The sequence below is a fragment of the Archocentrus centrarchus genome, chromosome 21 (assembly GCF_007364275.1).
Source record: "Archocentrus centrarchus isolate MPI-CPG fArcCen1 chromosome 21, fArcCen1, whole genome shotgun sequence".
Taxonomy (NCBI): domain Eukaryota; kingdom Metazoa; phylum Chordata; class Actinopteri; order Cichliformes; family Cichlidae; genus Archocentrus; species Archocentrus centrarchus.
In genome coordinates this window covers 7336714-7359296 of record NC_044366.1, presented here as the reverse complement: position 1 = coordinate 7359296, position 22583 = coordinate 7336714, and the positions used below count along the sequence as shown (strand labels likewise).

Here is a 22583-nt window from a genome sequence, read left to right as displayed (position 1 = left end):
TGCCTGATTTTAGCTTTGCCAAACAAAAATCAAACTATAGAATCACAATTTGGACATAGTGGAGGAGGTGCAAAGGCATAAGTGCAAGGGGACATGAGGACTTCTGCGGAGTAACCTAAAAATATCAGGAGCAGTGAAAAATGCTTCAGTGTTGCATCAGAACATGGTTGAAAATACCTCCAATGTGCTTATATAAAGTAATCATTATAATTTTGATCTATAAAGTAAGCAGAAGTATTAAAACACTCTCTTTTCAACACAGTAAATTTGGCATAAATGCGAAATTTACTTCAATTTTTTTCCTGAGCAGTGAACACATTGGTAAATGATCACATTGCAAGTAAGACCGCATACTGCTCAACAACAGCCACTACACGGCTGATGAGTTATTGTTGTTAAAGACAACATATGAACACAGTTTGTTTATATGAAGATAAATGCGCCAGTTTAGTTTGCTCCATAACACGTGACATGATTATCAATCATTAAAGCTACCAGTTGACTTTTCCACCATCTTGACATAAAACATATTTGTGGCAATTTTAGAAACAAATTACCTGTATGTTCCATTAAAACAGGTTATTGGTAGAAAGCAAATTTTTTAACACTTCAGTGATGACTGTGAACATGGCTAACTTGAAAAAAGAAAAAAAAATGTATTTATTTATTTGTGTATGTTTTGTTTTTTGGATTTATGTGATCCAAAATCATTATGTTCTCCTTTATATTTTACACAGTATCCCAACTTAATTGGAACTGTGGTCATAAATCATTTCAAACGAGAGTTGTCTGCCTAAATTGTAATTATTGCTGCAAAAATCATGATTTTCTGCTTTTTTGATCTCAAATTTTGTTCATTGTTTAAAACCAATTTACCATTCAATTTTAGCACAGCATGCGGTCCAGACAGTGCATGCCTTCCCTTCATCAATAGCATTGATCAGTGATGCATGAAATTAGAATCATCTCAACTACATACTATGATGCAAGTGTGAGCAAAGGCTATAGTGCACTTTCTTTGTCTACATCAGGATGTTTTTGCCCAAGTTGCTGTCATCAGATCAGCCACTGGGAGCTGCTCAAGATCCACTCATCTTCCAGCATCTTACAACATCCCCATCTTAACTTAATTTTCCTTCCCCCCTTTTTTTTTATTTGCTGCTCATATTAGTGTGCCACTTACTTACTATTGCATGCTCAGTTACAAGTACAAACTGGGTAAATCTGTTTAAAAGATTTCTATGAACCTGCTTCCTTTTAACTATGCAGCACACCACACCCCAGTCCCTTCTAATGAGTTAAGGGGAGAAACAGTTTACTTATGAGCTCTCAGACTGGCATACTCTTTACTAATATGCCCATAGATTTTGCCAGTAATAAATATTATTCAGTCAAAGACTTGTTCACTTAATATTACATTCACACTCATGTTGATGTAATAAAAGATAAAGACAATTTTGTCCTGAATGTGTGAGTTGTGTAAACCTTTATCAACTGGAAACTGTTCTTACCCTTCACCAATTCGCTTGATGCATTAAAAAAAATCTACATTATCACACATAATACATGGATTTAAAACATTATCCATTGAACATACAGGGGTTGGACAATGAAACTGAAACACCTGGTTGTAGACCACAATAATCTATTAGTATGGTGTAGGCTTGTGTCCACAGTTAATCCTGTTGGCTCTTGATACATCACAAAGACTTGCTGTCTTGGTTACAGATGCGCCAGCAAGACGTGCACCAACAATTTGTCCTCTTTTGAACTCTGGTATGTCACCCATAATGTTGTGTGCATTGCAATATTTTGAGCAAAACTGTGCTCTTACCCTGCTAATTGGACCTTCACACTCTGCTCTTACTGGTGCAATGTGCAATTGATGAAGATTGGCCACCAGGCTGGTCCAATTTAGCCATGAAACCTCAAACACTAAAATGACAGGCATTTCAGTTTCATTGTCCAACCCCTGTAAATATAAAAATAGACCTGCTTTTACAATGTACTCTTAAATAAAGAAAAATCCAAATGTAATGAAATCACTGAAAAGATTCAAACCATTCACAGTTCATTGATCAGGAGCCCTTTGCCAGTATAACTGCATGCTGGCAGAAATCAGATCAGACTTTCTGTTGGTGTCTTTTCTGCTTTGTTTTTGATTTTAAGCTTGAGCATCTGATTTGGGACTTAATTTGGGCTCAGTTACTGTATTTTACTTTTTTCTTCTTCTCACCTTTCCTAATTTAAGAAACCAAGTACCTCATACAAAGCGCACAATACAAAGAGCCTTGAGGCGACTGTTTGTTGTGATTTGGCTCTATATAAATAAAATTGAATGGAATTGAATTTTCAACTCTTCAGATTGCTCTTAATGTTTAAATGTTACTTGCATTATATGTATGCACTACAGTGGGGAATAAAACACTTGGGGAAAACTACATCTGCTTGATATATTATAAGAAATCAAGAGCTATTATGTGTTAAAGATGATTAAATAATTGCAAGTCAGCATAAGATGATACAGTATCTGCACCATTTTTCCTTTTAGGGATAATCTGTCATCATCTTGGGTTTCCTTTTGTTCAATTAGTCAGTCAGCCCCCTCAATATTTATAGTTACCATACTCTCAATTCTTCCTCGTGTTTCCTAATTTTTAGTGTTTATAGTTTAATTTGTTTCTGTGGATTGCTATTTTTTGTTAGACTTTCTCATGCATGGCCTCAGCCTGTTTATGGTTCTGTTTTTTTGTCAGCCCCTTGCTAGATTTGTTTGCTTTTGCGGTCGGCCTTTATATGTATTACCCCTGCTTGTTATGAGGGGGGGAAAAATCTGATGTTTTTTTTTTTTTTTTAAATTTGCTTTTAGGTGCACATTACCATCAATAGGGAGGAATAGATCTTCATGACTTAAGGAGAAACCAAAATGCAGGTTATCTGGCCAGGACTCAGACCCTGGTAACCATTATATGTGGTAACCATTAGACCAAATGGTATTTTATGTTTTTTCATGCTGATGCCACACTGGCTCTGCTCCTTACTGACTATTTCCTTCCATTCAGAAGATGATATCAGACTTCATTTCAGAACTGCCAACATTTTCATGTGAGCGGGTTAGACGTTCACTGTCCAACCTTGGAAATTAGACAGGCTTTTTATTTAGACGCTTCCTGGGGGTGACAGCTCCAGAGGATATTGAATTAGTGTACAGATGAGATGATATGAGAGCTGAAATATTTCAAAGGTGCTAGACATGCCTTAGGTGAAATCTCTATTGCTCTCTCCTGCCATAGATTTTTCTCTAGACTGTGTGTGACAGGTGGACCTCACTGTGGAGCACAAAGTCTTGTTAAAGGAAGAAATTGCAACGTTTTAGTGTCACCTTCAAAGCAGCAGTGACAACTCTTATGAAAAGCAGAAACCAAAACTAATGTGAATTAGTTTTCATTGCCTCCTCAGATGTTAGCTTTTTATACACAAATCATTTAGGGCTTGTACATTTGTTTCATACTATTATTTAATCCAGGGTGCTGGAAAGGAGGGTCCACCCATTAGTCACCCATCTTGGGTGAGGTGTTCCAGGCATGTCCGATCGGGAGGAGGCCCCGGGGTAGACCCAGGAGAGGCCGGAGAGATTATATCTTTCGGCTGACCTGGGAATGCCTTAGGGTCTCTACGGATGAGCTGGTGGAGGTGGCTGGGGGAGAGGGAAGCCTGGGCTTTTCTGCTTAGGCTGCTGCCCCCGCGACCCAGCCCCGGATAAGCAGAAGAGAATACAGTGGCTTGCAAAAGTATTCATACCCCTTGAACTTTTCCATGTTTTGTCACATTACAACCACATCTGTATTATCAGGAATTCGGCTCCCTAGCCGGCCTTGGGCTGGCAATCATATCTCTCCAGGCCTATGTGTGACGGTCGCTCTTCCCCTCAGCCCTCTCTGTGATTTGTGTAGCTGGAGCTGGTGTACCACGGCCGCTGATGAACTTCCACCACTATCAGCGAACTCTTTTGGCTAGGAGCTGGCATCTGGGCTCCACAATGCCCCCGCCCTCTCGTCTCCGTCTGCATCCCTTCCGGACCCTGACCTTACCCACCATATTGCTATCCTGGCTTTAAATGTGCAAATATGCTTTTGCTGAGGTGTTTTTTGGAACCTCGTACGGTGTTTATAATGAATACAGTACAAGATGATTTTTTTGAACCTACCTATCCCAGTGTATCTCTTTTGTTCTTCTGTTAAAGGTAGCGCCGGAAATATGGCTGCATGACCTCGGACACCTGTCCCCCCTGTTTGTGTTTGTGTTTGCTGAATGGGTGCTCTGTTAACTGCAATTTCCTAATGTGTGAACCTGTTCACCCATATGGCAATAAACCTTCATTCATTCATTCATTCATTCATTCATTCACAAACATAAATATATTTCACTGGAATTTAATGTGAAAGACCAACACAAAGTGGTACACAATTGTGAAGTGGAAAGAAAATTATACATGATTCAAAACATTATTTACAAATAAAAAACTGAAAACTGTGGTGTGCAAAAGTATTCAGCCCCCCCTGAGTCAAAACTTTGTGGAACCACCTTTTGCTGCAATTACAGCTGCAAGTCTCCACCAGCTTTGCACATCTAGTGACTGAAATTTTTGCCCATTCTTCTTTGCAAAACAGCTCAAGCTCAGTCAGATTAGATGGAGAGTGTTTGTGAACAACAGTTTTCAGATCTTGCCACTAATTGTTGATTGGGTTTAGGTCTGGACTTTGACTGGGCCATTCTAACACATGAATATGTTTTGTTTTAAACCATTCCATTGTAGCCCTGGCTTTATTTTTAGGGTCGTTGTCCTGCTGGAAGGTGAACCTCCACCCCAGTCTCAAGTCTTTTGCGGTCTCCAACAGGTTTTCTTCCAAGATTGCCCTGTATTTGGCTCCATCCATCTTCCCATCAACTCTGACCAACTTCCTTGTCCCTGCTGAAGAGAAGCAGCCCCAGAGCATGATGCTGCCACCACCATATTTGACAGTGGGGATGGTGTGTTCAGAGTGATGTGCAGTGTTAATTCTCTGCCACACATAGCGTTTTACATTTTGGCTAAAAAGTTCAATTTTGGTCTCATCTGACCAAAGCACCTTGTTCCACATGTTTCCTGTGTCTCCAACATGGCTTCTGGCAAACTGCAAATGGGACTTTTTATGGTTTTCTTTTAACAATGGCGTTCTTTTTGCCACCCTTCCATAAAGACCACATTTGTGCAGTGCACGACTAATAGCTGTCCTGTGGACAGATTCCCCCACCTGAGCTGTGAATCTCTGCATTTTGTCCAAAGTCACCATGGGCCTCTTGGCTGCATCTCTGATCAGTGCTCTCCTTGTTCGGCCTGTAAGTTTAGGTGGGCGGCCTTGTCTTGGTAGGTTTACAGTTGTGCCATACTCTTTCCATTTCCAGATAATGGATTGAACAGTGCTCCGTGAGATGTTCACTTCTCCACAACCTTATTCCTGACCTGTCTACTGTGTTCTTTGGACTTCATGATGCTGTTTACTCGCCAATATTCTCTTAACCAACCTCTGAGGCCGTCACAGAGCATCTGTATTTGTACTGAGATTAGATTACACACTGCTGGACTCTTTTTAGTCATTAGCAGTCATCAGGCAACTTCTGAATGCAATTGGTTGCACTCAGAGAAAAGGGGGCTGAATACTTTTGCACACTGCACTTTTGAGTTTTTTATTTGTAAAAAAATGTTTTGAATCATGTATAATTTTCTTTCCACTTCACAATTGTATACCACTTTGTGTTGGTCTTTCACATTAAATTCCAGTGAAATATATTTATGTTTGTGGTTGTAATGTGACAAAATATGGAAAAATTCAAGGGGTATGAATACTTTTGCAAGTCACTGTAGATGGATGGATGGACTATTATTTAATCATGAAAGTGGACACGGTGGCACCTTTCTCACCTATCATAGTAACTTAATTCATACTTAATGCTTGTATTTATGTTGCGCTGTAATAGGCTGTGTCCAAGATGTACACCACCTTTTTGCTCAGTCACCTGGGTTTGGAGAAGTTTGGTCAGTAGCCAGAGTAGATTCACAAGGAATGACCTCTAGAAATATTGCAAATTACTATAGGTCAGGACTGTACAAGACATTTTTTAATTTTCAGGATTGAATGCAGGACTCAGGTTGTCTATGACTTCTTCTGCAACTTCTCAGACTTCTCGTACAACTGAAAGTCGCGGTACAAAGGTTGTGACTATCTGGGAAACAAATGTGATATAACTGCTGCTTTCTTGTAGGAATACTTGGTTAATGTAACCAAGTGGAAAACTTTGTGTTCCAAATAAGTGAGCATGATAAACATTTTATTAATGCATCTGTGAGACTGCAGTGTGTAGTTTAAAATGATCAGTTTTGAATGTGTTTCATAGTAACTAGCTTTGTAAATGTGCTGTAATGAGCTCACAGTGAAAATTAAGTTGAATGACCCTTGGCTGTGGACAAAGCTTTAAAGATGATTCTCTTCAATTTGGTGTGTAGGACAAACATGTGTTGGCAGTGATAGCCATTGAGAAGATCCTGGAGAGACTGAAAAAGTCCAACGAGTTACTGGAACTGATCCTCAAAGGTCTCAATAACTACTTGGAGATGAAACGTCTCTACTTTCCACGGTTCTTCTTCCTCTCAAACGAGGAGCTGCTGGAAATCCTCTCTGAGACCAAAGATCCTACAAGGTAAAGAACTATACGTGCACACTCAATCAGATTTAAATTTTTTATCACAATAATCTTAATCAGTTGCGTGTGGTTGTTGCAAATGGACATCCCTTAGGGTCAAAACTAGCCTGACAATGGAAATTGTTTTGTTGTGCTTACAGCAGCAACTTTACCTCCATAGTTGTTCCCCAGTAATCCTCACTGATAATCAACACTTGTCTGGGTGTTCAGTTAATAATAAATATGATTTGGGGCAAAGATGTTCAAGCCTCTTACTCTCTTCCTGCTATTTCTATTTCTCATTTCATTTTTATTCTGCTCTCCCTCTACTCTCTCTGACTGCTGGGAATTCTCAATACTTCTGTACAGACACACAATCATCAGCTCTTCTGTAAAGAAGGGATTTCTGCAGCACTGATGTGGATGGTGGGTTTGTATAAGCCACAGAGGGGCAATTAATGGGGAAATTGGTGTTTTTGGTCACTGATTGCAATGCCCTGACAAAAAGGCTTACTTTAATTTCAGGGACTTTGAAAAATTGATGCATCCAGCTTTTCAGCAAATGCCTACATTTTAATGGTTTAGCTCTGGAAACTTGCATAGTGAGGCAACATTCTTGAGAACAGAAAAGAAGTATAAAAAAAGGAGGATTTGGTGAACATGTGGCATTCAAGACCTACTAACAACAAAAAGAACTTCACCAAACCCTGTACTTGTTGCTGGAGGTAATGTAACTAGGGCCAAAGACAAATGTGACATTTACAACCTAAGAAACCACAGGGCATGAAGAGTACTTAAATTAAGAAACTTGAAAGAAAGTCATCTCCTTGAAGTTTTATGGGTGCAAGTGCATGAAAACCCCCAGCTAAATTCTGTCCTCTTTTAATAAAGTTATTTATTAAAAGAGGACAGAATTTAGTTATTTAATGATAAAATAAGTCATAGTCATTCACTTTCAGGGTGACTTTTTTATAAGTAACCCAAAGTTATTAAGACCCCCCCCCCCCCCCCCCCCCCCCAAAAAAAAAAAAACAAAAACAAAAAAAAAAAACAAAAAACTGTTGCCTACTGTAACAAGATGTACGTACTTAGAAAACAAATTTGCCATGATTTCAGTCTATTGTGTCACAGAGTAGCCTGGTGTCTTGTGACATGTATCCTAATTACAAAAAAGACAAAGTGGAGTCAAGAACAGTAAAACATATTCAGACTTCAGCACAGTTATCTCATGTCGCCTTCTTGATCTTTTTAAAGAGTTCACTTATTCAAGCTGTTCTATAATTGGCAAATGCAAGTTTTCTCATTCAGTACAACAAATGAAAGCACAGTTATAAACGCAGACTCATAAATCACCTTCATTGCAGGGGACATGAGCATCAAGTAAAACATGATTCCGTTGGCAAAAGTTTCTATTAGTAGAAAATTACATTATTTAAGTAATAATCCATTTTTGTGTTGCTTTGAATCCATTTGTTCAATTTCTTCAGATCTTCAGATTAAAGGTGGAGAGAAGATTTATTACACAATGTTTTTTTTTTTTTTAATACGCAGTGAAATCAGAAGTTTTTAAACTCTTCACATGAGGACTTAAGCACATAACAACATAGAAATTTGTCTGGGTGATATTGATCCAGGCACAGAGACAATTTACTCCTTGTCTCACTGACTGTGTAGTAAAGGAGGGATATCAGCAGCTCAACAGGCAAAGCTGTGGTTTTGTCATTGTCTACAGTGGATTCATTGAAATCCAGACTAAGCTTGATAAATAGGCTAATAGACAATTGTGTATACGGCTATGTGTAAGTAAAGCTTGAGAAATGATACACGTTAGCCCATAAACGTGCAAAGAGACAGTGCGTGTATATATTTTGGCCGTTTCATCACATATACAGGGCTGTGGACCTTAGAGAGTAACTTAAGTGATTCGGTTTTCTTGCATTCCTCTCCGTAAGGGTGCAGCCCCATCTGAAGAAGTGCTTTGAAGGCATTGCTAGTGTGGTGTTCACTGATGTGCTGGATATCACCCACATGAAGAGCAGTGAGGGTGAAATGGTTCAGCTCCTAGATGTCATTTCCACCTCCAAAGCCAGGGGACAGGTGGAGAAATGGCTTTTAGAACTGGAGAGTGGCATGACTGCCTCCCTGCATAAGGTGATGTCTGGATTTTTATTGCATTAATTTTGTAGATTAATTCATATATAGCATAGAGAAAACTTGGAAAACAACATCCTTTCATACCTCAGATACTATGGGTTTTTTTTTAATTGCTTTATAAAAATAGAATCAGGTTTGAGAATTTATCCTTATGTTTTGTTCCTGTTTCCAACCAAAGCTGAACATGGATGTTCCATTCATGTTCCAGGCTGCTCTGTGTAGCTTTCAAAAACCCTTCATGATACATAATGATTTCAGTGATTTGCTGCTATTGTGGTCAATTGTAGGTAATAGGGGAGGCAATTGAGGCATACCCCAAAGAGCTGAGGATAAACTGGGTGCGTGCTTGGCCAGGCCAGACTGTTTTGTGTGTTTCACAAGTCTACTGGACAAAGAAAATCCATGAAGCTATCAAATCAGGACAGAGGGTAATCAGCTCTATATTTATTTATTTTTAACATATATATGTATGTATATATGTGTATATACATATACACACACACACACACACACACACACACACACACACACACACACACACACACACACACACACACACACACACATATATGTATGTGTGTGTGTGTGTGTGTGTTCTGAACATGAGCTGAACAGTTGACTGCTGGATGGAAATATCTCACAGATTATATTTTTTTCTTTTAAAATCCCCCAGAAATTCTTCACATTTTATTTTACAGGATTGAGGTCATATGCAGTCAATTGTAGCACTAAGATAAATGTGGTATCTTGATTGTGGAGAAAATGAAAGTGATTGACAGTAGTTGTTTCAGAGATTGAAATTATGACCTCAAGTTTGTAGATGAGGTCTTGATAGTGTCTTCTCTGCCTCGATGGACTCTAGTTTCCTCTGCTTTCTGTTTAATGATGCTTCTATCCCTCAGGCTCTCGATGCTTACCTGGAGCAAAACAACAGACAGATTGATGACATTGTGGGACTTGTACGTGGAAAACTGTCCAAGCAGAACCGGGTGACCCTCGGAGCCCTCGTCGTGCTGGATGTCCACGCCAGGGATGTGTTAGCCATACTGGTGCAAAAGAGGATAAGTGACGAGAATGACTTTGAGTGGCTCAGCCAGCTGCGCTACTACTGGGTGGTATGTGAATGGGTTGTTTTGGGAAACTGGGTATTCATACAGTTGCAGTCATTTATTTCGGTACTCTGCATCACATCCTTTGCAGGAAAACCATCTCCAAACCAAGATGATCAATGCTGGTTTGCCATATGGCTATGAATATCTGGGCAACACCCCACGTTTGGTCATTACACCACTCACAGACCGCTGCTACCGGTAAAGCTACTGCAGTAATGTACCCAATAGTTACACTGTAACTACACTGTTAGTTAGTCTCCTGTCTTTTTACTTCTTACACAAGAATTTTTCCTGCATTCTTGTCCAATTTTCAAAATTGTCAAATTCCTATCCATATCTGTTGCTCTTCAGCTTAAGCATCCAGCTAAACATATATGATCATTAAATATGATTTTGGAACATATATAATGTGTTGTACCGCTCAGAATCTTTAGTATAAACATTTCAGTGTAAAAAGCATCTGATCAATCAAACATTTATTTTTTTATTTACCTAAGAAGAATAAAATCTGCCTACTCAACAGTTTACTTGGTCCTAATATTTTTCCTTTCTCAGCACGTTATTTGGTGCACTCCACCTCCATTTGGGAGGAGCCCCTGAAGGCCCAGCTGGCACAGGAAAAACGGAGACAACCAAAGACTTGGCCAAAGCTGTGGCCAAGCAATGTGTGGTCTTCAACTGCTCTGATGGTCTGGACTACATTGCTTTGGGCAAATTCTTCAAAGTGAGTAAATTAGTAAATGTGACTCAATCCCAGTTCATATACACTACAAAGCTTTAGACCTAAGTGAAACGTGGCACTCAAATTTTTTTTTTTTTGTTACTTAAGATAGTTCATCAGAGGAAGATATTCATACATGCTGTTTCCCTTTTCTTTGAATGGAAGTGTGCTAGAACACACACGTCTACCTGGGAATATCCCACCGGCATAAGTATTAGCACTTCAAAGATGTAGATGATAGAAGAAGACACAGGGGTAAAGTTTCTTTCTTACAGTATGTCCTCCTTTCTCCAGAATGGCACAAACCATTAAATGTCAGCCTTTACACACCCCTCCAGCCTGTCCTTAAAATTATAATGTGGCACAGTGGTGCAGTTGTCTCTTTTATACAAATAAATGAACATTGCTTCTGCCACAGTTCCCTGATGTAGCAATTGTAGAATATTAATATCTATCCTTATAAAAATAGCAACACATTAATGGTCCAGTAAGGCTGTCTCAGTGAGCCACAGCACCTCTGCAGCCGGTCAGTGTCGTGTGATTATAAATGGTCAGAATACTAAAGGTCCTTATACAGGACTGAAAGTTTCTCCTACCATTCTAAAAATAGCTCAGATAACAAGTATGGTTTTGTGTATGCAATATTTTATTTCAAGGAGTTCTGTGTCTGTTCTGTGTGTGTGTCTGTGTGTGTGTGCGTGTGTGTGTTATCAGGGCCTTTTGTCCTGCGGAGCTTGGGCCTGCTTTGATGAGTTTAACCGCATTGACTTGGAGGTGCTTTCTGTGGTGGCGCAACAGATTCTCACAATACAGAGAGGTTTGTTTCTCTGCCTTTCTTTTCCTTTGATCTTTAAAAGCGCTGGCAGTGCACCAGAAACAAATTTGACATAGACTCAGTGGTGAAAAAGCAGGCTTTAGACTACAAAACAGTGTAACAGTGAACTAAGGCAATTTGTGTTGGCTGGTCAGCAGAATTTCAAACTCAGTTTTGTTTAGCAGGGTGACCTCTGTGTGCTATGGGTGTTCAGTGACTTGTGTCAGGATGCTATCTGATGCTACGATGTTCTTTTTTTATAGTTGTACTTAGTCCTAGAGCTTTTCCTTATTTAAATTTTGGACCAAATAATATTCCTTTGGCATAATTTGTCTGACCTAAGAAGGGTTTCTGTCAGTGTTTTACAAGCCCTGCTTCCTGTCTGGCCTCAGATGACCCCCCTGTTGGGGTGAAGCACTGGGAGTTTTACATTTTTTTACACAGTGACTATAACTTTAAGTTAGCTAATGCATGTTATTAGTCTGCTGTTGCTTTTACCCATTTTAGACACATAAGACCAGCTTTAAAAACTATAAAGAAGTTTAAAAAAAGGAATACATTACTGGGTAGATGTTATAGCTTAAAACTATTTTACCTGTTTTGCTGATATCTGTTCATTTATATCCACTAAATACAAATTAAGGTATACTGCATCATTATTTGTTGTATGTGAATGACATAAACCATGATGAGGTGTATTATGGTGCAGGCTATAAAATAGGAAATAAACTCCCTGGTGTGTCTCTCTTTCTTGTCACCTACTGTGTGTGCAGAGATGCACCTAATGCCAACAAAGCTCTGCTGCTCTGTCTGTGCGTCTCAACTACTGTTATAGCATACTAATAGCCTAAGTGTTTCCAAATTGTCCTCCCCCATCACCCCCCCCCCCCCCACTGGCACCCCAGCGCCGGGCGGAGTCAGCATTGTTAACTTTTTCTTGCTGGAACCATGCTAAATTGGGAGATTATTAAGTTTCTTAGCCTACTGCTGTAAGTGCTACTATATCAGTTCATATTTATATGTGCCTCTCATGGAAATGTGCTGTTAGGAAACTCCCTAAATCTGCAGTTGGATTGAATCAAAAATCCATTTGTAGCCAACTATATTGTTTCTAACTGCACTCGTGCCCCCTAGGAATTGCTGCCCACACTGAAATGTTGATGTTTGAAGGGACTGAGCTTAAACTGGATCCCTCTTGTGCTGTTTTCATCACTATGAATCCTGGCTATGCTGGACGGTCTGAGCTACCAGACAACCTCAAGGTACAGTATCAGTTGTTGTCATTGTTCAAAACAGGATATTTTTTTTTTTGGTAATTTAGGAAATGGAATTAGACTAAAATCTGTATACTGTACTTCTTGTCTAAAAGTAGCTCAAATTAGGTTAGCTTGTCTTGTGTTTCTCTCCAACTTTAGAGCTACTTCATTTCAGAATGTTTTGAACCATAAATCATGTTTTCATTTTACACATTTTTTTTTTTTTTTTTAAATCAGGCTCTGTTCAGGACTGTCGCCATGATGGTACCAGACTATGCAATGATTGCAGAGATTGTCCTCTACTCGTGCGGTTTTGTTAGTGCACGACCCTTGTCGGTGAAAATAGTGGCTACGTATCGACTCTGTTCTGAGCAGCTGTCATCACAGCACCACTATGACTATGGTATGAGAGCTGTCAAGTCTGTGCTAACTGCTGCTGGAAACCTTAAGGTATGTGAAAACAGATTCACACTGATGTGATGGGAGACTTTGTTCTTCATTAGAGTGGCCCGGCTTTTGTATAGTGTTTGTTAGGAGCAACACACGTGTCCAGCGTATCATCATAACTGCCCTCTTCTCAAAACAACAGTGTTAAGGGACATCTGTTAATTGTAGCTCCAGAAAATAAACTAGGCTTCATCCACAGCTGTGAAACTGCCACTGCAGTGGATGAACTAAAAGACAAAAAGTAAGAAAAGCATAATTGGGGTGCAACATTTCTCAGCTCTTGCTCATGAAAGTGGTGCTGAGCAACTTAAAAGGCAAACACTCACATAGCTGAGTGTAAGGAATTGCTTCATCCTCAGAAGAGATTTACTTGCATTTTTAATGCACAAGAAGTAAGTTTTAAGTCAGGTTAGGTTACAGTTGATAGTTCTGAGGTACTATTTTTTTAAATATATATATATATATATATATATATATATATATATATATATATATATATATATATATATATATATATATTTTCCCCTTGGAGCAATCTTTCAAACACAAGAATCTCAGTTCTGGCCCATATCGGTGCATTTTAGAAACACAACATGACAAACTGTTTTGCAGAGTGCTGTAATTTGTGAGAGAGAGGAATGTGAGTCTTGGTGACCTTACGCATGTATGCAGTTTTTTTTCATCGGGTTCTCTGCAAACATAGCAGAAAAATTAGGCCTGATGTCTTTTAAAATGTACTTTTTTATATAGGAGTTCCCTAGCAACAACTGCTTATTTCTCTTCCTAAAATAGAGTGCATGCCAGTCACATGTGGCAAAGAAATACACAAAACCTATTATTCATTTTCTTTGTATTGCATATCTTCTTGTTCCTTTGTTTATGTGTTTTACGTTCTACATTTATACTCAAAGTTGCATCTTCTTTTGTTCTCTTTCCTTCACCTTGGGGTTGTTTGCTTTACTGCAGCTCACCTTTCCAGACGAGAACGAAGACACCCTGTTGCTGAGATCCATTATTGATGTCAATCTGCCCAAATTCCTGGACCACGATCTGCAGCTATTTGAGGTGTGTGGAGCTCAGCTTGTCTTGATAAATGGAGCAGTTCATGTCAACTGATGTCAGCCCAAGTTAATTCCAGTCAGTTCATCTGAACCCATGATGCACAAGGACAATTTAAGAATCAGTCAGAACATTTCACTGGATTATATATTGTGTTTGCATGAGTGAATGAGTATGTACTGTGAGTTTTGAATGTTTGTGTCAGTTCTCTGTCCTCACTCTGAACATCAAAGTGAGTGCTTTTTTTTGTATGTAAGCTTGTTTGTTTCCATGTTATGTTGTGGTTAGTATGTGAGGATCTATATATACAGTATATTCCATTATTCTACTCCAATATTCTTCAGCAATTTTGTGTTTGCTTGTTTTTTGAAATTAGGGTATCACCTCTGACCTCTTTCCGGGAGTCAAACTCCCAAAACGTGACTACAAGATTCTGCTGGAGGCCATTGAGGACAACTGCCGGCAAATGAACCTTCAAGTCACAGAATTCTTTGCTCAGAAAATCTTGCAAATCTATGAGATGATGATAGTGAGACATGGCTTCATGCTAGTGGGTGAACCCTTTGGAGGAAAGACCAGTGCTTACCGTGTACTGGCAGCTGCCCTTCATGATGTCTTTAAGAAGGTAGGATGCTGCTTTAAATCTAACCAGTAGACTGGAATAGAAAGTAGAAGCTCTATTTGCAGTCTACTGACACTTGCAATTAATGGGGTGGTTTGAGTGGTTGAAGGATATGATTGAAAAGAATGTCAACAACAGCATAAGTGGTGAAAAGTGGCACTTGGCCTTAAGTTGAATGGCATTTATTATGTTCGCATCAGGTATTAGCAATCCTTTTCAATTTTTCTGGAAAAAAGGAAAACAAAGCTCAGTTTTTAAGTGGTTGACAACGCCGTTTTAATAGTTTTTAATAAGGTTTCCCGAGTCCGTAATACATTAACTTAATCTGCGAAAGAAAATCCTAAACCTTTGTGTCAAGTAAAAATCCAAGGCTTATCTGAGCTACATGATTGTCCCAAGTAAACACATCCATCCACTTTGTCAGAACTGTAGTCTTTGTTTAGTAGTTATCGATCTCCCAGAAAGGACCAGAACTGGCTTGTTGTATTTACATGGCTGAGTGGGCTGAGAGGCATCCCACCAAGGAGACAGATGAAGGCCTGCTGATGGAGCGCCTGGGAATGCCACATTTATCATCGTCATCCTTGTCGCTGCACATCCACTGATCATGTCCAACCTCCCTCCCCTCTCACTCCTTTTTTGTTTTTTTCCCCCCAGCAGTTTTTAACTCAAACTGACATCCTGTCTGAACTGCATTTGATGCCGTTTTTGCTTCTGTTCTTCAGTTAGCAGGAATTCTGTCATACTGGCAGTAATTTTGTAAGCAATTGATGTGTCTAGGCAGGGACAGGTTGGTCAAGTGAGTGGCTGTAGAAACATGTTTTCTTTGTTTTTACTTCACCTGTAAAGTACAGAAATCTTGTGGATAATCACGTAGTTATGTTTGGTGCATATTTGCGTGTGTCTGATTTGTATTTGTTTGGACAGCCTTTTTTTTTTTCCAGTAATGATGTCTTTCTGCATGCGTGGCATGCATGTGATTTTCAGGGTCTGATGGATGAGAACGAGGTACAGATCACAGTAATCAATCCCAAATCCATTACCATGGGCCAGCTGTATGGTCAGTTTGACCCAGTCTCTCATGAGTGGTCCAATGGCATCCTCGCTGTCAGCTATAGGTCCTTCGCTGCCTCCCAGGTAAGACTGCTGCCGAATGAGAGGGGATGGTCCTAATATAGTCATATCAGCCCCGCCCACCTGCTGGTCATTATGAATAAGGATTATTTTGATGTGTGACTCATGCAAGGCTATTCTATTAGGGCCCTAATATAAAAACCTGGAAATGGAAGTGAGCAGAACAGGTCTAAAAAACTAAACTTTGTATTTTTCTGGTTCTTTGCTTTTTGGACAAGGTTGTGTTTTTCTGATGAAAATATGATTTTTTGCATGTAATTTAATGCTTGCAATTTAAATATATCCTGCAGATAGTTCAGAACTGTGATTAAACTGTTAAAGGTTGCGTAAGCTATTTGAAATTCATGAACAACTGGACTAGCCATCTCTTTGTCTGTCCTGGAGCAAAGCAACATCATCAGACAACATGCAAGCACACAAAAACAACATCTAACAGAGAACAGAATGAAAATTAGCAAGTTAGATGTTTAGTTTTTTTTTCCCATACAAAAATAAATAGACCAAAGAGAAAATGGTAGTTTTCCAGCTGAGTGAAGAAGCAAGGTGACTTTATTTAGCATAACATTTATGCATCAGCATAGTTTGCTTATTAATGTGGCTCTGCTGTCAATTTTTGAAACCTTTTGCTCTTCCGATGTTTTCACTTTGGAGTAAAAGTGGACTCCGCTTTATTGTTGCATTTATTATAGCATTTTGTAACATTGTTGCACTTATTTACTGAAAACGTCAAATGTAACTCTTGAACGCTCCACCTTGCTTCACCTTAGGTTCTTTGAATTCTGAATGCTCACTTTTTGCAGGATTTAGCAGTACTCTTGTGTCATTTGAATATTTGAGCTTATGTAAATCTTGGCAACTCACACAGAACTTGCTAGCACATTTTTACCATAGATATGTAGACCAGTGCTAAAAATTAGGTTGAAACAACTTTGTATCATTATAAAACTAAAAATATTTATACCGTATTTTTCGGACTATACGTCGCTCCGGAGTATAGGTCGCACCAGCCAAAAAATGCATAATAAAGAAGAAAAAAACATATATAGGTCGCACCGGACTATAAGTCGCACTTTTTTGGGAAGGAGGGTTGCTAGAATCCGAGACCCAGAGCAGAAATTCCATCTTGAACGGCAAATTAAAATAATAATGGATTAAAGAACAGGACGAACACGGTTACGCCTACGTTATGCTAACGTAACACATTCAGCTACATGACGCACAACGAACACGTGTTCGGTATGTTAACGTAACATTAAGTTATTCAGATAACCATAGCATAAAGAACATACTAACAAGTTAACCAAACCATCAATCCATTGAATTCTTCATCCTCGGTGTCACTTCTAAACAATTCCGTACACTCCGTAGACGAAGCGCCGCTTCCTCTTCTGTGTCGCGTTAGTCAGACTCGTCGTCAGCTGCAGTTCCAATTATTCCAGCCTTTCTGAATCCCAACAGGATGGTTTGGTTGTCACTGAAGCCCATGTTTTCTTGATCCATCCAATGACTTCCAGGAAAGTTGGGTGGTGCATTCTCCCAGTTGCTGTTAAGCTGTGCTCTCCATCCATCATCCACTGCGCCCACAGGTTACGCAAGACTGCCTTAAAGCTCCGGTTCACGGAGATGTCAAGTGGCTGGAGTATTTTGGTTCATGTGTTATAAATGTCACATATACGTCGCTCCGGAGTATAGGTCGCACCCCCAGCCAAACTATGAAAAAAAGTGCGACTTATACTCCGGAAAATACGGTAATTTATGTTTTTTGCAGATCAAAAGCTTTGAAGGAGAATGTTTGCTCAATATAGACATTCGGACTACTTTATTGTCAGGCAGAGAGCAATAGACATTCAGAGTTACACTAACAGAGTTACAGTACAGCATATGCTTTGTTCATAATGAGTAATTCAGAACTGAATCAGGAAAGCAGGAATCTGCTACTGCATTCCCCCCTACACGTTAAAACTGAAGCATATGGTAATTGTGCTACAGTAGGACCAGATGTCCAAAATGCATCCACCTACTGTGGGTAGCTGTGAAGGAATAAGATGAGATCAAGTCGCATTATTGTCTGCTCAGCCTCAGTTAATGAGTTTTGGATGGCTCTTTATACAATAAGCATGACATTCCAATTAATTGCAAGCTGGCAGAAAGAAGGGCTTCAGTGGCAGGTAAACAAAAGAAACATTTGGCTGTCTTGTTAAAATTAGATCTTTAATAACTCTCTTTCATTCCACTGCAGGCATAAAGACACACACGTACACACATTAGACACACATAGACAATTTACAGATTGCACTGGAGGCGTGTCCTAATGGAAAATCATTTGTTCCCCCTATTCTCAGATTGTTTCCAAATGAACTTGTCATTTAAAAAAAAAAGTGTGCGTATATGAAGCTGTCATTTTACAAATTGTTTTTTGTGGAATGTAAGGAGTGACATTATATACTGATGCAATCAAAACTGAAAACAACAAATCTAGCATTATTTTTTTTTAAGTAATTTTCTTCTCTTGGCAGAAGGCTTCCTTTGTTTTGCTCTCTTCTCCTGCAAAACATTTTTACTAAACTCATTTTATGTGAGCTAATCTGGAATAAACAGCATTGTAGTATATTAAATTTCTGCATACACAATGCATTTTTTTTTTGAGTCAGATCATTACATTACTGCATGTTCACTTCCCTCACAAGCACCAGATGGCCCCAGCCCAGGCATCTCCATTTGTTTATATTATAACAAATCAATTTAAAGTGCATCTCTTGCCAGCCCATTTAACTGGAGAATTGACACTTGTTGTCAGCCCCCATTATGACAATGTGGGTGTTAATTTCATTCATTTAGCTGACATTCTTCCCTTAGATTATAATTCACAGGAGTTCACTCACGACCTTGAAAGTATGCTCCATGATTTCTGCTTCTGTGGAATAAACAAATGAGTCTATATTACAAAAGATGCTGGCACAGACATGTATTCTTTTCACAAACCTTTAAGATTTGCCTCCCTATTGCTGTTTGTTAGTCTGTGTGTTCATATGAGCCTCCTTCATACTTGTCAACACTCCTGCTCCTCCTTGCTTTTTCTCCAGAGAAAATTCCCTAATGTGCATGACCCTGAAACTTTATTTTGATTAATTGTAATGCATGCCTCCATATGTTTTGTATGCTTGTTTGTTACCCAAGTTTCCAGATTGTCACACAGAATCCATGCACTGCATATAGTTTCAGCCCAATCTGTCAGCGCAACCTGGCATCACACATTCAGACTCAAATGCTGTGTGTGCAGCTGAGCTCCGCACAGGCAGAACAGTTATCGGCTGAATTATTTTGCTATCTTAGCTGTTGCTTTGATACTTCAGCTCTACTTACTGCACCTTAAGAGACTTTAAAAATACACAAAAATAAATAATTGCATGTGCGACTCTTCAGATGGTGAGGGTTCTTGACTTTTTTTTTCTTTCAACCGCAGAGCGCGAGTAGCAACCATTTTCAAAATCATCTGAGCTGGACCCGTAGTACTTATTTCTGGCTGTAGCTGGGTGTGAGATGAGTGTGCAGGGATCATCTACAAAGTGCACAAGGCAAAAATGGAAAACTTACACAGTTTAGTGTCAGCAAAGTAATTTTACACATCACCGGGCTCCTGTTGGTTATGCTATAAACTTTTATTTTTTTTCAAAAGGCTTTTTCATATTTAATTTTATTAGAATTCTGTTGAATAACTTTAATGGTATACAGTGGCACTGCACACATCAATGGTCTTCTGATGACTCTATCAGTATATATCAGCAACAAAAGCCAGCATTTACTTTACTTTATACTTTACACTTTATTGATCCCACAATGGGGAAATTACAGTTAACAGAACACCCATCCAAGAAGACAAACAGAACAAACACGGGGAGATAGGTGAACTGTGGCCATGCTGCCCCCCTTCTGGAGGCGCTGCCATTAATTTCAACATTGTGGTCAATAATCGCAACCTTACTTTGTGTTTGTGACCTCTCAGCAAAATAACTTTGCTTCAAATTGTGTTGAAATGATTTTTTTAAGGTATGATGGTCCTATTTCTTGTGTCTTTCAGAGCCCCGACAGAAAATGGCTCATCTTTGATGGTCCAGTGGATGCTGTGTGGATTGAGAATATGAACACGGTACTTGATGACAACAAGAAGTTGTGCCTGATGAGTGGTGAGATCATTCAAATGTCGCCACAAATGAGCCTCATCTTTGAGCCCATGGACCTGGAGGTGGCATCACCAGCCACGGTGAGAGGCACTTTTAATTTTATCAGAGGATCTCATCATAGTTTGACCTGCTTTTCAATAGATTGTGTGGTATTATTTAGCTCATCTGTTTTGAAGAAAAAGTTGAGCTATTGTCATAACCTTGGTGTCAGCAGCATTGGCGGCATCTGTTACACAAAAACTTTAATGTTGGCCATAACTTCTGTACTGTTCAAGATAGACCACTCAAACATTACACAATTGTTCTCTGTCTCAAGGACTACATGCTGGCCAAGGCCATAACGCTGTCATGCACTTATTTATACTTATTTATCCCCCTTTTTTTACTTTGACATTCCACAAAACTTTAACGTTAGCCACAAAACCTACAGTGTCAGTTTGGCAATTGGTGGACCGCATCTATACAAATATCCAACCTGAGAATATGACAGGGGGTGTATTTGAGAGCTGCTTAAATGACCACAAGCCAGTGTGCTGTTTTGCACAGACTATAGCCGGCAAGCGTCCCAAAAGAATTGCATATTATTCCATATTGACTTTACTATAACAGCACTTTGATGCATTTATTGCTTTTAGCATAGCAGCCTCACCTACAAACCCAACAGGCTTGTTGTTCTTCTGTTTACAAGGGGCAGCCAATCAGAAGAAAACCTTAAAGGGAAGGTGGTCTTAGGCCAAAAAATCTTGTTTCAGGCAGAAGATGAACTGAGGGGCTGCACCGAGGCCTAGCACAATATAAATAAGGACTGAACATGAGGTCACCTTGAAGTTCAGTCACTCACAATTTTGTTTTTTAATTGAGAAATTCTATTTTTTCTTGTCTCAGCCAATTAGAATGACATATTTTTCTGTTTTGTGGTGTGAGCCAATATGTCAAGAAAAGGTATGTTAGATTTTATTCATGGGGATTCAGCTCCCCCTCCTTTCTGGCATTTTGAAATGCCATAGGAACACAATCAAGGAGGTTATTTGACTGGTTCAATTTCTCTGTTTGTAAGCAGGATTACTAAAAAAAGTTCTGTACTGTTTGTATTAGAAATTTACCAGAGGTGGGGCCTGAGCTATTCCATATATATAAAAAGGTTCCGAGACATTGTTTTAATGTTCTCTTGAAAAAAATCAGAGTCTAATCCATGTCCATGCACTCCATTCATGCATGGTGTGGTAATTTCAGAGTCTAGACAGCAATGCGCTAACATCAGCCACTTCTCTTCACGAAGCCACAGTGACATTTATCAGGAGGGCATAACACTTGAGATATAACACCACCACCACCCCCACCCCCACCCCCACCTCCTCCTCACCAGTTCAACCTTCCACTGTGTAATTTCAAAGGTGCTAAAGGAAATATCTGCTATAGGGTGTGTAATCTGTCAGTCGTCAAAACAGGAGATCACAGGGGTGACACACCTCTCTCTTCCATTTGAAAGAACCTGCAGTCCTTCTGTAACAGTCATTTTCTTGCGGTATATATCTGTTGGTTATTTGTTGTAAAGCAGGAATAAAGGATGTGCTTCAAATGCATAGATGTCTTAAGAGAATACCTTTGTAGCCCCTGCCGCTGCCTTTTTTTTTATTAAACAGTTTTCTATTTTTTGATTCTCTATAGTCTGGCATCTGTTCCTTTCATCATGCTGAATGCAGAAGCATCAAAATGTTTGAGATGACAGTGAACTCTTCCCAATTTGTGCACAGTCCCCTTTGTGCACCGTTGATCCCTCATTGTTTTTCTTTGTAAAAGCTGTTTTTTTTTTGGTTCCTTTATGTATGTTTATTAAAACCCTACTTTATTTACTGCCTTTGTTCTCTTAAAATATCTGCATGTATATCAGATATGATCTTCTATACTACCTCAGTATATGTTCTTTGCTACACTGCTGTAGTATCCAGTATTGCATACCCTCATTTTTGATAAGGAGCCTATCATAATTCTGGGTGAGGGTTTATAGTTAATGCTATTTACAAACAATATTCTTGGATACTCTAAGGATACTTGTTTACATGTGTGTTTTCTGGTGTGATATAAATGTTTGTGGCAGGTGTCTCGCTGTGGTATGATCTACATGGAGCCCCATATGCTTGGCTGGCAGCCTCTTATGCGCTCCTGGTTCAATACCCTGCCTCCTGCAGTCAGTGCCACACACAAAAACCTCATCACTGCCCTCTTTGACCGCATACTGCCAGCCTGCCTACAGCTCATTCGAAAGGCCACCAAGGTACTTAGAAACTTTCTCAACACTTTCAAGCTGCCAGTACTTCGATTTGAGAGCAGGGTAGTGACATACAGCAAATGGTCCAGTCAGC

General features: G+C 39.3%; 1 protein-coding gene across 3 annotated transcripts in view; it reads left to right on the top strand.

Annotated features, from left to right (window-relative positions):
• The window catches only part of dnah7 (dynein, axonemal, heavy chain 7), an 85896-nt gene that overhangs the window by 16720 nt on the left and 46593 nt on the right, over window positions 1–22583 (top strand). For all 3 annotated transcript variants that reach the window (XM_030758000.1, XM_030758001.1, XM_030758002.1), the window contains 14 exons: window positions 6545–6738; window positions 8673–8871; window positions 9162–9302; window positions 9777–9989; window positions 10075–10184; window positions 10542–10710; window positions 11422–11524; window positions 12656–12783; window positions 13015–13227; window positions 14191–14289; window positions 14660–14908; window positions 15893–16042; window positions 20118–20300; window positions 22319–22495. In XM_030758000.1, the coding sequence (XP_030613860.1) occupies window positions 6545–6738; window positions 8673–8871; window positions 9162–9302; window positions 9777–9989; window positions 10075–10184; window positions 10542–10710; window positions 11422–11524; window positions 12656–12783; window positions 13015–13227; window positions 14191–14289; window positions 14660–14908; window positions 15893–16042; window positions 20118–20300; window positions 22319–22495 (2328 nt within the window). The remainder of the gene's footprint in view (window positions 1–6544; window positions 6739–8672; window positions 8872–9161; window positions 9303–9776; window positions 9990–10074; window positions 10185–10541; window positions 10711–11421; window positions 11525–12655; window positions 12784–13014; window positions 13228–14190; window positions 14290–14659; window positions 14909–15892; window positions 16043–20117; window positions 20301–22318; window positions 22496–22583) is intronic.